General features: G+C 40.9%; 2 protein-coding genes across 2 annotated transcripts in view; one reads left to right on the forward strand and one right to left on the reverse strand.

The window, feature by feature from the left end:
• RPL30 (ribosomal protein L30) overlaps positions 1 to 3,666 on the forward strand; it is a 4,016-nt gene extending 350 nt beyond the window's left edge. Inside the window, exons 3-5 of the mRNA XM_010577068.1 lie at positions 871 to 1,016; positions 2,148 to 2,278; positions 3,499 to 3,666. Coding sequence (XP_010575370.1) covers positions 871 to 1,016; positions 2,148 to 2,278; positions 3,499 to 3,548 — 327 coding nt within the window. The 3' untranslated portion in view covers positions 3,549 to 3,666. The remainder of the gene's footprint in view (positions 1 to 870; positions 1,017 to 2,147; positions 2,279 to 3,498) is intronic.
• A 99-nt stretch (positions 3,667 to 3,765) lies between these two features.
• Positions 3,766 to 14,398, reverse strand: part of MATN2 (matrilin 2) — a 67,822-nt gene continuing 57,189 nt past the window's right edge. The window contains 5 exon segments of the mRNA XM_010577141.1: positions 3,766 to 5,585; positions 8,562 to 8,657; positions 8,903 to 9,013; positions 9,579 to 9,650; positions 13,726 to 13,878. Of these exon segments, the coding sequence (XP_010575443.1) occupies positions 5,533 to 5,585; positions 8,562 to 8,657; positions 8,903 to 9,013; positions 9,579 to 9,650; positions 13,726 to 13,878 (485 nt within the window). The 3' untranslated portion in view covers positions 3,766 to 5,532.

Raw genomic sequence — 14,398 nt, forward strand, 5'->3', positions numbered from 1 at the left:
GGACCCCGGCGTGGGTCTGGGCCGGGGGCCGGGCGTGGCGGGGGGGGCCGTGGGCACCGCCGGAGGCGCCTGTCGCGGCCCTCGGAGCTCGGGCCGTGCCGTCCTTGCGCAGGCTGCCGGCCGCGCCCTGCGGCCGCCTCCCACCCGCTTCTCTGTCCCCGGTTCCCGCCTGTGCGCTCTCCCGGGCTGCCTGCGGGGCTCCTGGGCTCGCTGGAGGAAGGGGGAGCCGGTGCTGAGCTCCTAGTGCGGGTGGAGCTCAGCTTTTGCGTCTCCTGCCGCGCTCTTGCCTTTCTCTTAGAGCGACTCTGGCAAGGATGGGCTTCGCGTTAGTGGGATGGTGGTGTTCGTCCTTGCAAATGCACTTACCTGTTCTCACGAGCACCACGCTCTCCTGTTGGGAGTGCCAGCTCGTACTGCATGTGGTTACTTGTTTCTGCCAGCCGGTATAACGCTCTTGGTGTGCGCCCTAGGAAGAGACATACTCCAAAGCTGGCTTAGGTTTGCAAGGCAGAGGTGGTGTTTACTGGGACTTGACTAGCTGAGCTTTGATACAGGCCTGTCACATACACGCGGATGTTACTGATTAACGCGGATAGCAGCCACAATGCTCTAAGATGTGTTTTTCTATTGTAAGATAGGTGGGTAAGAGGTATTTTTATGAAGTTGGGAAAACATAGTATCAGCAACCCCCTTATCCACAAGCTTTCTCATGGTCAGATGGTAGGCTGGCTTTTCTTATTCTGCATTGCAAATTATAGGGAAATTATTAAAGGATTGCTTGTATTTGGAATTTCTTAATTTTCTTGTGTTCTCCGCCATTTTGCAAAATGTAGAGTAACATACAATAATGCTTTTCTACGTTTTTTTCAGAAAAAGTCCCTAGAGTCAATAAACTCTAGGCTTCAGCTGGTTATGAAAAGTGGTAAATATGTGCTAGGATACAAACAGACTCTGAAAATGATTCGGCAGGGCAAAGCCAAGTTGGTCATCCTAGCCAACAACTGTCCTGCTTTGAGGTAAGCAGATGTATGAAAAACCAATTCTCCTTAAAATTAAGATAGGTTCTTTGTACAAACACAGCGTGCACTTCATGTTAATTGCTACAGTAAATTATTAATTCAGAGTACTTAGCTGGCATATTCCAGAGTGCTATGAAATAGGTGATGGCTCGTTTGGGGTATAATGATTTCAGGTCTGGATGCATTGAGATGCTTCCCAACATTTTTCTAGCTTTCTAATTCATAGAGGTTGCCCTAGCAAAGATACTGGAGGCTTTTCACACTGTGATAGCATTCACATAATGGGGCTAAATTCCTGTGGTTTTTTTAAGTAGTGTATGGGAAAATAATTTTACAGGTAGCAAAATTGGTAATTGACCCTTATTTAAAATATTTGAAGCACACAAAATTTGCTGTCCAAGTAAGTTTTATAAATTTAGGTTCCTGACCAGTGAAATTGCTATTTTGAGAATGAAATCTTTACTAGCTTCCTGACATTTGTTGTGTTGAATTTCTGAGCCCTTTTTGTCCTCAAGGGATATTGACAGATTCAAGAAACTCCAAATGCAGAAAACCAAAATTAGGTGCTTGAGAAATGGCAGGACTGTTAGAGTAGGCAACATGATAGTGAGGATCCCAGAAGTGCTTGAGGAACAATATTGACCACTAGAATCTCCTGATGGAAGTCAGAAGACAAGGGACTATAGATTGACTTTTTTTTTTTAAAGAGAAATACACAGTTTCATTCACAGCTAGCAGTAGCCGGATGTCTGTTCAGCATCTGGCCACTGGGTATCAGCATTAATAATGGTCATCGTTTATGCACTTTGGCTTAGCTCCTACAACCTTTCAGAAGTCTGGAAGTCCTGAATCCCCTTCTTTCCTGTAGAAATGAGCATGTGTAGGAGCAATCTCAAGGATTTGTACTCCAAAAGTGGGTTTGCCATTACATACCTTCAGCATACTTCTGGATAAGGGTTCCCAAGCACCAATACGGTAGTGATGTTGTCTGGCAAGGAACAGGTGTGTTTTTCTGGGTGGGAATGAAAACTCTAAGGTTTAAGTGTGATTGGAGCTAAAGCTGTCCTTGCTGTATTACAGTCAGAATTGTTTGTCAGTACTGTAACACCACTAGTTCTTGAATTTCAGAAAATCAGAGATTGAGTACTACGCTATGCTTGCCAAGACTGGCGTCCACCATTATAGCGGCAACAACATTGAATTGGGCACAGCATGTGGAAAATACTACAGAGTGTGTACACTGGCTATCATTGACCCAGGTATGTCTCTCTTACAGTGTAGTGACCAAATGGCTATGTGTCGGTGGTTCCTCTGTTCACCTGTGAGTAGCAGCACCGAGCAAGTAACGTGCAGGGGTGATGACACATTTTGCTGTCCTTCTCTGTCAGGTTTAACTCTTAATTACAGTTTCTTCTGACCAAGATCCTGTTCTTCTTTTCTGAGTCCTAGGTTCTCAGAACCTGGAATTACTGCTGCTCATGTTTGCACACAGCTCCTTTTACTGCTAAACCCTTTGAGCATGCATTTTGTCTACCTGTCAGTCTGTAATGAGGTTTCAGTGGCTGGGAAGCAACTTTATGGTGCATGTTTCTGAGCTCATCAGCTAGAATGTGAGCTTGTGCAATGTGCTGTTTATGTCAACCTAAATCTAAGACAAAGGATTGTGAGTTGTCCTGCTTCCCAGAATGATATATACAAAAATAACCTATATGCAGGTGGATACTAATCCAGAGTTGAAAATGATATTAAACGTTTTATTTTAAAAGTGTAAGTCTGTGTGTAATTACTGTGGTTTGGTAGCGCTCTTTGTCCCAGAGTTGCTCAAGCTCCTTGTACAGACTGCTAATTAGGTGACTTCTCATCCTCTTTCCAGAATCTTCTAAGAGAAAAATCAATCTTTTGTTTGTTGACCAAAATGCATACACATGGATTTAATATTTCTGTAATAACTTTTCACCATATGCTCCCCAAGTGACATGGGTTTGAATTCAGTGCTACTTCAGAAAATTTTATTTAGCTTGCATGTATACAAATACTAGCTGTAAACTTTTAAAAATTTTAGGTTTGATTTTGGGTGGGGAAGGAACTGCAAGTAAATCTTATGGCTGCATAACGTAATGCGAATATTCTCGCTGTCCTGATATTTTCGTGATCAGGGGAGGCTAGACATTCGCTATATTAAAGCTATGCATTGTGTCCTCCAGGACTAGATTATTGCTCTAGTACTGGCTTTGTACATGCTAGTGACAGGTACATAATTATTGTAAAAATATTGTGTATGGATTAGCAAAATACAGTAACAAGTATTTTTTATCAAGCCATCAAAATTACTTGTTTTTTTGGTAGACTGTATTGCTTGTAAGTTGTTTTCTATTTGTAGAATCAGTGTGTTCGTTGGTTGTTTTTTTTTTATTTTTTGGCTTATTCCTGAAACATCTTTCTGTGGGTCCTCTTCTAACAATGTATTTTTGTTTTACAGGTGACTCTGACATCATTAGAAGCATGCCAGAACAAACCAGTGAGAAGTAAATGCTGTAAAGGTGTTATTTCTACAATAAAACTGGTTACGGATCTGTTCTAAGAATAATTTGTATTATACCTTTGCTGGTTTTAGGGAACAAACTATATAAATGAAGATTCATTACCACTGCTGTGTTTCCTGTTTTGTTAGAAATAACCCTCACAGGACAAAACTTGCCTGTTTCTTTCTCTAGAAATTGTGGATCTCAAGAGGTAAGCGGAGGAAGACTTGATGATGGCGAGTATGGTGCCAAATCAGGCTAGGGCTTCCTTAGTTTTTTGTTTTGGAATGCTAATGCAAAAACAAGGTGTAATGTGAGGCACAGTAGCAAATTTGGGATGTTGGCGAGGGATCCCAAAGGGTTTACTTACACTAAAAAAAGCACACTATTTTTACCAAGTCAATCACAAAGTGTCAAACCATGACACAAAGTACTAATGCAAATTATCCCCTTTGTCTTTTCCTTCCAAGAGAATATATATCTGTCAAATGGCAAATAGGATAGCTGCTAGGCATGATGTATAATATCATACTTCAAATAAGATAACCAATTAACTTCTCAAAGCTGATTTTAAATTACTCCAATTTTTTTAGTGTTTTGAAGACATTATGTTAGAGACATGAATTGGTGTTCTCAAGTCACTGTTGCTGAGGACATTGGTATCTTACAGATTTGTGCCAGTTTTGTGCAAGACCATGGCTGCAGGATGTTCCTTATTACTAGTGATAATTACTTGAGGTGCCAGTGCTTTGCTGACATGCAATAAAAGAAACACCTAATTAATATTGGTATCTACCGGTTTGCTTGCAGAACTTGCATTCTGTTTGCCAAAGTATGCCAAAGCACAAGATACCTTTTAAAGCTTGCTGTTATGTATCTGTGCACACTTATTAGCTTATCTGAGATCACTTAATCTAGTTTTGCTGCAACTACTTCATCCATTCTATACCAGAAGCAGAAGTTGTGTATTTCCATTTGGAGATAGAAAAGAGGCAAACCAATGTGTGTCAAAGCAAAGGAGGAAGTGCTGGTGTCTCTACTTATTAAACCACAGATTTTGGTGGTTCAAGAGATCGTTTTAGATATGGCTGTAGGTGTGAAAGTAAAGCTAGCAGAAGCATGCCGTTGCTGCCAAAGGGAAGGAGTAAAACTATAAGGCAGTTCAGTTGGTCAGAATGGCTGGAAGCCGTTTGCTGGTTTTGTGTCTTAGTGTTTGACAAACAGGTGTGCAGCTAGTTGTATTGCTCAAAGAATGTTTTTATGGTTAAAATACTAGTTGCATTCAGGAAAGTTAGAGAATCACTGAATGCTGACCAAGGAACAGTACGGAGAAGTTAGATGGTCTGGATGTGGTAAGAGAAAAAGTACTTGAAACTTTAGATTGTGATACCCTGATAATCCAGCAGACTTCCCACTTGTGCATTTACTTTCATCAGTTTCAACACAAATGTATAAATTTGTATTTTTACGTCCAACTGATTTCAGTAGTCTACTTTTTGAAGAATACAGGTGAAACCTAATTGCTGTGAATGCTGTCCCACTTGTTCTGTTTTTATATATGTATGTATATATAGAACTCTCTATATCCATACAGATAGGGTGCTTAAAATGCTAGCAGAGTGAGTGGAGGAGGGAAATACAGAAAAGCAAGCCACATAAATTCATACTCTAAAAGTACTTCAAAACATGGAGGTTTCACTTCAAAAAATAACAGCACTTTATTATTTTGCATAGCTTATTTCAGTTGTTTAGTTCTGCTTAATCAGATTTTTTTGCTAGTTACTAAATCGTTTATATATATAAAATTTTCAACATTTCTTATCTGCAATCAATGCAAGACAGAACACAGTATATAGATGCAGGGATCCAAAACACTCTTTTCAACTTCAGAAACAAGGATTTGTTATTTTACTTTGAACCAGTTTAAGAAAATAGCTCTGACAAGTTTGTATGTATAAATACACAGTGTAGTATATCACTTCAAATTTTGATCAGTATTTTAGCCTGTTTTCCAAGTCTTCCATTCTCTTTGTCATTTCTTCCAGTAGGCAAATGTTAAGGAAAGAGAGCTACTGATAGGATACATTGATAGACAAAACTGTCAGCTGCCTGATTGCTGTGGTCTGTAAACTTGCCCTTGTTTCTCCTCTTTGTTACCCTCTTTGACTCCCAGTAGTTTCTGGTCTAATACTACCCTGTATTTTCTTGTTCTGCTTCTATCAGCTGAATTGAGGAAGCTGTGTGGAGTCCCATTCAGTAACAGACATAACTTGACATGTAGTTCATGCTGCAGCTTATTAAAAAGACTGGTGGTTCTGAAGACTGGCCATTTTCCTGTTTTAAAGGGAAACTAAATATTTAGCCTAGTTAATGCTGTTTAAAAAAATGTTTCACTTAATCAACATGTAAGCTAACAGTAAATTATAAAACTGTATGGAGCTCCATGACTCCAGTAAGAATGTCTGCTGATGATCTTACATTCCTGCCCTTTGGTGGTGTAGCATAGTGTACTGTTTTTACAAAGCCAGTGGTTTCCAGACAGATGTGGAGTAGAGCACAACAAGCTCTGTGGGATCTAGGGCTGGCTCCACTGAAAATAAGAAGCTGTAGCAATGCAAAGCAGTGTACAGTATCACTTTCCTGGTAAGTACCTCCAGCTGACAGGAATGCTATGTCTGCTGCAGGAGGAGGTTGGATTGGTACCGCTTACCTGACCACCTTTCTCCAAGAGCCATGGTAAGGGTGGAGCTAGGGAAGCTGAGAGGAAGAGGGGACCTAGCATCAGGAGAGAACTGAAGGCACTGAGGCCTGCCTTAGAAGGACTAGGTTGGTGTACCCCAGTCTTTGCTTGTCTGTTGTCTTGATTTCAACGTTTTAAGGTCTTGCACAAGGAAGAATGGAGAACTGGGCATATGGAAGTGGGATCTTCGACAAAGGGCTATTAGAAATTGGTTAGGGTAGACTGGCAAATTGAATTCAGCCTCTGAGTTTGGCCAGAACAGCCATGTGTGTTCCCCTCCCAGTCACACTGACAGCAGGAGAATCTATCCTCTTGCTAGTAAGGAGCCAAGAGTGGGAGTCCTGCTTCTGTGGGGACTAGCCTGCCTGTACATCAGGTTTATGGTTTGGTAATTCCTCAGCTGTCATGCCGAAGGGATTACTAGATGCATGCCAGCATCATTTGAGCTGCTTTCTATGCAACATCAATGTTTCAAGTGTTTACAAGAGGCAAAGTTCAAGCAGTAGAAACTGCATTCATCTACTGATAGAAAAAGTTAAATGAAGTTGGATACAAGTCATCAACAGTTTGGATTGGTTCCTCTAAATTTATATTCTGTAACTGGAGCTAGGTTTGTAGCCAGTTCTCCTTCTCTGCACTCCCCCCAGATTACTGGGATGGGGACTGGCCAGCAGTCTTCTGCAGTTAGCAAGAATTAGATTAGCACAGTAGATAAGCACAGTGCTCTGGGGAAGTGCTTGGCACAGTTCTATCAAAATGCAAAGGTCTTCAGCTCAGTGTCAGCAGCTTTTCCATCACCTTGAGTCCTTCTCAGATGCCAGGGTTGCTGCTTAAATTGTAAAGCAAAACCACACATGTTGCTAAACTGTTTTCTTTGATTCTGAGTAAGCTCAGAGCTCCTCATAGCCCAGCTGCAGGAGATTACAGTGAAGAGGCTATGGCTTCTGCTGAAGGGGGAAGGAGTGGTCTGCTTTCTTGTCAGCATCGAGGTTGGAACTGCATGTCTGGATAATGCTCTTAAGGATGTGGGAAATGACGTAGAAATTTTTCTCTGGTCATTTGGAGACTTTAGAGAAGTCCCTTCAGAGAAGTATATATGTTGAGCATTTCAATCACCTAGCAATAACCTTATGCAATGGCTTTCTCCCCCCTTTATGAAGGTATTCTACTTTGCATGGAATAATTTAAAATTAATCAAGTGATCAGAACATGATTCCTTAAGCTACCTGCTGAAGGATTCACTAGGGAAGGTGAGAGAGTGAGGCTGGCTGCTGCAGTTACAGCTGAAGGTAAGTCTGAACTGGTAGGCAGTATTTTGCATCAGGCTAACAGAGCCCTCTGTGGTCTTGCCTGTTTTTATGACCACTGAGGGCTCTGTTAGCCTGATTCTGGACAGACTTAACTCCACAAGTTCCTCAGTCTGAAGCTGTTCTTGTCAAGGAAGCACACAGTTAAGAGCCGTTGGTATCCCTGCACTCTTCTGTGCAGAAAGTGCAGAGTGCTTATTGCTCTTTCACACAGTTACAAAACTTAAATACAAGATATGATGTCGTCTTACTATTTGATGAGGCAGAGGCAGCTTTCATGAAGAAGACGCAGGAAATTGCTGCATGAATACTGCATGATGCAAAATAATGCAGACAGTTGTATTGCCAACTTGCTGCTGTTGTCTCCCAAGACATCTGGTGGATGTTAGAGGTAGTGTAAAGGCTACTGTACAAACAGCTCCCTTGAAAAGACAGACTAACTTGTCGGGGGGGAAAGCTGCTGATGTGCTCTTCGCTAATTTTTATCTGCATATTTTTTATGCAAAACTAATAGGGTCTCAGTCCTGTGAATTCCTCTTCATTTGGAGTATTGTTTTAAATGACTCGCTGCATCTGGCACTTTACCGAGCGGTTCAGAAGGGAAACATCTCCTGTATTCTGACTCCTGTAGCCAGTAAATGCTATTTTGATGCCATCTGAAGAAATAACCCAAAGCAAAGAGTGTTAGTCTTGAATTTGACCAGTCATTTCTTTGCTGTCCCTGAAGGTGTTTACTGTTAGAGATTATTAAAAGTTAAGATCCTTATTAATATTGTGGTCCTTTCTATGAAGGAGAGGCAGATTGCAAGTCTTGAAAGCCTTATTTCTTGGAGATTAACATCTATTAAGTAGTTTAGCTTTTCATTACAGTAGATTGATTTGAGCTATGGAGACAGCTTAGACTTGATGTGTTCTAGTTTCTTTTAACCTGCCCCACTTGTCTTGTATATAAGAAACAATTCTGAAAGGATATATCGCTGGGTGAGTTTTTTTACTTCATTGGTTGCGTAGTTCTGGAATGTCACAAGGTTTTCACATTTGCATTGGTCTTTATCTTTTGAAGCTTTTGCTGAAAAACAGAAACAGTCAAGCATAGGCTAAATGCTGAATAAATCCAATGGGATGGGGCAGGAAATGACAAGGACTTATAAATGCAGAGCAGGTTTAATACAGCTTCCTGTTCTCAAAACAGGTCAACATCCAAAGGAATGCTCTGGGGCAGATTTTGTAAATACTGGGAAATAGTACACAACACTTGGGCCTATATATTCAAAGAGCAGTCTGGATTATTCTAAACAAAGGTAACCTGATTACCTGTTGTTCTTGTTGAGTGAGTGTGACTGTCTTCAAAAAGATACTTGTGGTGTATTGCAAGATTGGGACAGGCAATGACATCTGTGATGGCTATTGTGGTTGATTCAGGTCCTGCAGGAAACCCCCCAAAAGTCTAAAAATCAAACCCACTTCACTTAATTATACAGTATTTTTTTCTACTCACATGCACTGAGTTCTCCTTAATTAGTGAGTAATCTCACTGATTGCAGTGAGGATCATTCATGGAGAGGACTAGGGATACAAAGATGTGAAGGAGCTGTTAGGCTGTATTTACTGTATACATGATTTAAGTTGTGGGTTGCAGAACTGAAAGGGAGTTGTGAAGGTTCCTGTGAGAAACAGAAGTGATTGAAAGCTGAACATGCTTTAAAATAACAAGCACAGTGTTGAAATACAAGTTTCCCCATGAAGTAATTCATTTGGATGGTGTAAGAAGCATGCAGCCATGTGTTTGTTACAGTCAATCTCAAATTTTTGGTACAAAGCAGATTTGAATTGCAGAAAGGAGGGTGGCTTGGAGCGGGGTAGGAAAGGGAATGGGATGAACAATTTTCTTATAGGTGACTTGTTAAGGGTTCTTTACAGAAGGCGGCATAAAGAGGCAATTTAGCAATGATCTGGGGAGACAGCAGGACACTGACTTAAAACAGCAAACCTGAAGGCTGTGGACCAGTCTTGCGAAGCCTCCCAGATGATGGATCCTGCTGGCGAGCTGACTCTTTCAAGGCTGGTGTAGAAAGAAATTGCCAAAGGAAATGAGATCACAAAAGGAGCAATAAAAATGTTCACATTCCCTAGAAACGGAGATGTTTCTCATTAGTAACTTGGTGTTTCTCTCTGTCTCTCGTAACACATGGAGAATGCCTCATACCTGTGCAGTTTAGAAGAGGTTCAGTGTTGATGGAAACTCCAGGACTCACCCTTCAACTCAGACTATCGGAGGAACTCTTCCAAAACAAGAAGTGCTTTACGAATAGATTTATAGTAGTGAAGCAATCTGAAATGACTACTTTGTGTCCTTTAGTGAAAATTCTTGCATGTTTCATTGTTATTCATGAGTCCCTTGGGGTGAACTTGATAAGAACAAAAAACTGCTTGAAGAAGGAAGAAATTTCTTATTTTCCTTAAATTGTCTTCTTTATAATGGGAAACATTGATCAGGGAGTTGGGAGTGTTTAGGTGAGAAGGGTGCAGTAGAGTTTATTTGATGCACTACAGTTATAAGCAAAAATTAAAAAAAAAATTCATGAAGCACACCCTTAAAATGTAGGAGTTTATTTCAGACTCCACATACCCATCTTTTTAGTCAAAGGGTGTCTGGAAAGAAATGGAAACTTTATATGCAGGTATACCCACGAGTCGTTCTGTGCACTACCCCTTTCTTGCCGCAAGAGGGCAATGTAGAGACACCTGTCGTTCATTAAGAATGGGTTCTTTTATAGAAAATAAATGCTTTACCTTCAATTAACTGTGGAGCCCTTAATGGCCCAGATGAACTGAAGAACATATATTTAACAACCGCATGACTTGATCAACTATGCCAGGGGAGTGGATGGAACATCTGGGACTCCCTCCCTGCAAATATACCCAGAGTTCCTTCACGGAAAGTGAATGTGTGAGGGTAAAAGGGGATGGTGCAAACTCTTCTGATATGCCATGAAGGGAGATGGAAGATGCTTCTGGGCCCCAGAGGTTTGTTGTAGCTATTGGGATTTCTGTTGGTTTAGTGAATTTTGACAGATGTGCAATAATATATATGCAGCTGGGCTAAGTTGCACTGGGAAGGAGGTAAGACCCTCTGAGTTGGGGCTGGAATGACCGAACATGAGCAACAGGGAGTGAATGGAGATGAGTGGTTGAGTAAGAAGACCAGAGTTCAGTGGGAAGAACTACAATATATATATATCAAAAAGTCTGTGGTAACCAGCTGGTGGAAGCAACACAGATTTTGAAGAAGAGTTCAGGGCAGAGAGGTGTGGGATGAGATCACAAGGTAAGGAATGAAACAAACTGTGTGAGGAATCTAGCAGAAGAATGATCAACTGGGAACAAGGATGGTGAGATTTCCAGTGTAGGAGGGAAGAAACAGGCGAGATGAATCTTGAGTGTTTGACCCTGGGTAATGACTTGCTCTAGAAGTTGTTTAAGAGCTGTAGGCTAATGAGGAGGCTGTCTAGGAAGGGCAGAGGAACTGACCTGAAAAGTTTTGAGCTTTGGACACTGGGCTGGTATAGACAAGTAATTGGAGTTCAGATGTAAGGGACAGAAGACTGGTAGACGTGTGGCAGAAGGTTTCCAGTTTGGGACGGGAACTGGGAGTTTCAGAAACTCCTCTTCAGGCTTCAGAAACTGGTAGGGGTCCAAGGATTTCTGATCTAATCACCTCTGTAAAGCTGTAAATAATCAGGCAAGTAGCAACAGAGGCTGCTAACCTGAACTGAGTCCCTTGGTGAAGTCACTCCAGTGAGCATACTCATTTGTTGGGGAACAATGCTAAAGTTAGGTGTTTGTTTTTAGTGTTCTGTTTTATAACAAAACCTAAGTATTCTGTTAGGAAAAGCCTGTGAGAAAGTGTCTTCAAACATGTCAAAAGCAGCAGCTGACTATTTGCAGCAGTGATAATGATCTGCAATTTGGAAAGAGAACAGAACGTTAACCAGCAAGGCTGCTGAGTACTGTCATCTGATCAGGGCTGGGGTCTTGTGACAAAAATAGTGTGTGACCATATAATTAAAGGCTCCCATAATGCACATGCTCAGAACGGGTGAAGAGGCAATCATGATGAGTGCGTATTATGTATGACACTGCTGCAGCCTTGTTAGTGCTTCCAGTCAGATGAGAAATGAACATTAACCAAGGCAATGAATGGGAACCTTCTGACTGAATTCATCTTAAGAAGCAAAAGAGAAAACCACTTTTTTTTTTTCTACTAGTCATCTTGAATGAATAATAGTAACCAGCAGCTATTCTACAAGGCTGATGCATTCTTGCAGAATGAAAGGAAAAAGCCTTACCCTGAAAGAGATTTGGGGGCTTCTGCTTTACTTGGAAACAGGCAGCCCATCCACAGCTGGGACTGGGGATAAGAGGCTTTGTCAGTGGAGTCCATGATGTTCAGAGGGTCTCCCACTGCCCTCACAGGCTGGAGCCTCAGAAGTCCTCAGGTAAGGACCAAGGCTGGAGTAAAAATTAAATTACTGCTGTTGCAAAGGAGGGAGAAAATTTAGGCTGTAAAAAAGTGAACTTTCAGCTTGTGTAACAGGGTTGGAAGCAGAATTTCTGGTGGAGTGAGTTGATGAGCAATAGGTAGTCCTGGAGTGTCCAGAAAAACAAGGCTGGCTCCTCATTTCACAGGTGTGAGGCATTACCTGTTGGTGAGAGAGGAGGAGGACAGAAGCCAAGAGGCACCAGCTCTGCCCAGTTACTAGAGGTGTAGTCTATAAACTGCCACAAAGGGGCAGGTTTTACTTATTTTTCGTATGGTAAGTAATGTAGTTAAAAAAGAAAACTGTGGTTGCTAAATACTGCTGTGGGTACCTGAAGGATGCATTTTCATCACCAAGCTCTGGGGTTTGGTAATGAGTGAGAATTATACCGGTTGCCAGATAGTTTTGGATTTGGTGTCTCCCCAAGCTTTTAAGATGATATGCTATCATCATCAGATTATCTGCTTAATAAGAAGGTTAATTGAACAGACTTGGTTTCATGTTACCATAGTATTTTGTGTTTCAGAAAGATGGAACTAGGACTTCTTAGAACTGAGAGAAACACAAAGAATATACACCCTAAGAAATATTCTTAGGTTCTTTTTTTTCAGATTCTTCCTTGACATCTGTATGAGGAAGAAATGCACTGCTGCTTGCCAGCCAATTTTACACAGTAACATTAGAGAAGAAAATAAAACCTGTTTGCATTTAATTCCAAGAAAAACAACTAAATAAAAGCTAGTGAAAATTAAATCATCTTGCACAATTCTAGTGCTATGACTAATACTATTCACAGTGATGTTTCTGACTTTTGCTTCAGGTACCAATTTGAGTGTACAAATAATACTAAGTCCTGGGAATGCATAATGTCTGAGTGGGAGAGACATGCTGTCCTCTCTCTGGCTGAACAGCTTTTGTCCCAGCTCACATTCCCCCTTCCCCTTGCAAAACTTCAGCTGGGAATGTTTATATAGAGGCTGTTCGTGCCAGAGTGAGGAAGGGTGCTTTCTGGAACAAACCTTCCACATTTGTGGAGCAAAACTTGGAGTTTATGCATAACTGAGATCCACTCTTTGTGGCTGTGAATGTATGTTCAATGAACTATTTTTAGTCTTCTATAAATACGCACAACAGCTCTTGATGATTTGTTTTGCTGTGGTTTAGGTTTTTGCCACTGGTCTTAAGAGTAATTTTTTATTTTCACTAAGACATTACAAATCCCTGATTATTTTCCCACATGCCTAATGAAGTAGATCATGCTGCTTTGGTGGGGTGGGGTTCCATGCATGGCTAGACTTATCTGTAGAAAAAGAAAGGGGAGGGAGCAATTGATTCTTCTGAGCACAGAGGTGTACACCTTATGCAACCTTTATGAAAATAAAGGAAAGGCAATTATTATATACCTTTACTTGGTGATAGATTAAGGGTCTATATTCCTCATGTAATAAAGGGCAGAAAGTGAGTGATTTATGCTTTGCGACGTCTGACACCAATGATCTATGACCTATACTAGGAAACTAGTTGTCCTTTTAGGCCTGCAAAGTATCTGTAAGCATTTATACCTCTTCTATCTCAATGGAAGTGGAGTACAGTTACCTTCACAGATTTGGGCTCTTAGCTCTTCACTGATGTCCTCCATAGCTGTGAAATCCTCAGCGTAGAAGAGATGTTTATATGATGGCTCAGAAGCAATTTCCAGCAGTTCTTCCTCAATTGCTTTTCCTATTCCAATGGCATAGATAATTATACCTAGATTCAAAAGAAATTGCACATAATTATTACATCAGCAGTTCTAAACCCTTGTTCTGCCATGAAAGGAAAATATGAGCATTAGTCATTTGAGAGAGAGAGAAGGGAAAAGCACAAGAAATGTATATGCTATGTAACTTCAAAATTGGTTTTGAACAGGCTTAATATGCTTTAGTTATTGAGAGATATGTAGAAACTCACTGCTTTGCTGTAATTTAATAGATAGTTTTTAAGTTAGATATGACAGTTGGTTGGCCACTACTGATAGTAAATGAACCCAGAAAGAGTGCTGCAAAACATCCAAGAGAATCACACAAGTCAGCCTCACAGTTGCACTGAAAGTTCCTGGTTTATGTGTGTCTGTGTATGTAGGGTGTGTGCAACAGAGCTAATTACCGATGGGAAGATCTATTATATATTAGCAAATGGGGCAGAATCCTGAAAGATGGCAGTATTTTTTTAAGAAAAATATAAATATGTAGTCTCTCATTGAAATCCTCAGAGCACGTTGAGACTAGAT

Source organism: Haliaeetus leucocephalus, unplaced genomic scaffold (genome assembly GCF_000737465.1).
Source record: "Haliaeetus leucocephalus isolate CR32 unplaced genomic scaffold, Haliaeetus_leucocephalus-4.0 Scaffold555, whole genome shotgun sequence".
Classification (NCBI taxonomy): Eukaryota; Metazoa; Chordata; class Aves; order Accipitriformes; family Accipitridae; genus Haliaeetus; species Haliaeetus leucocephalus.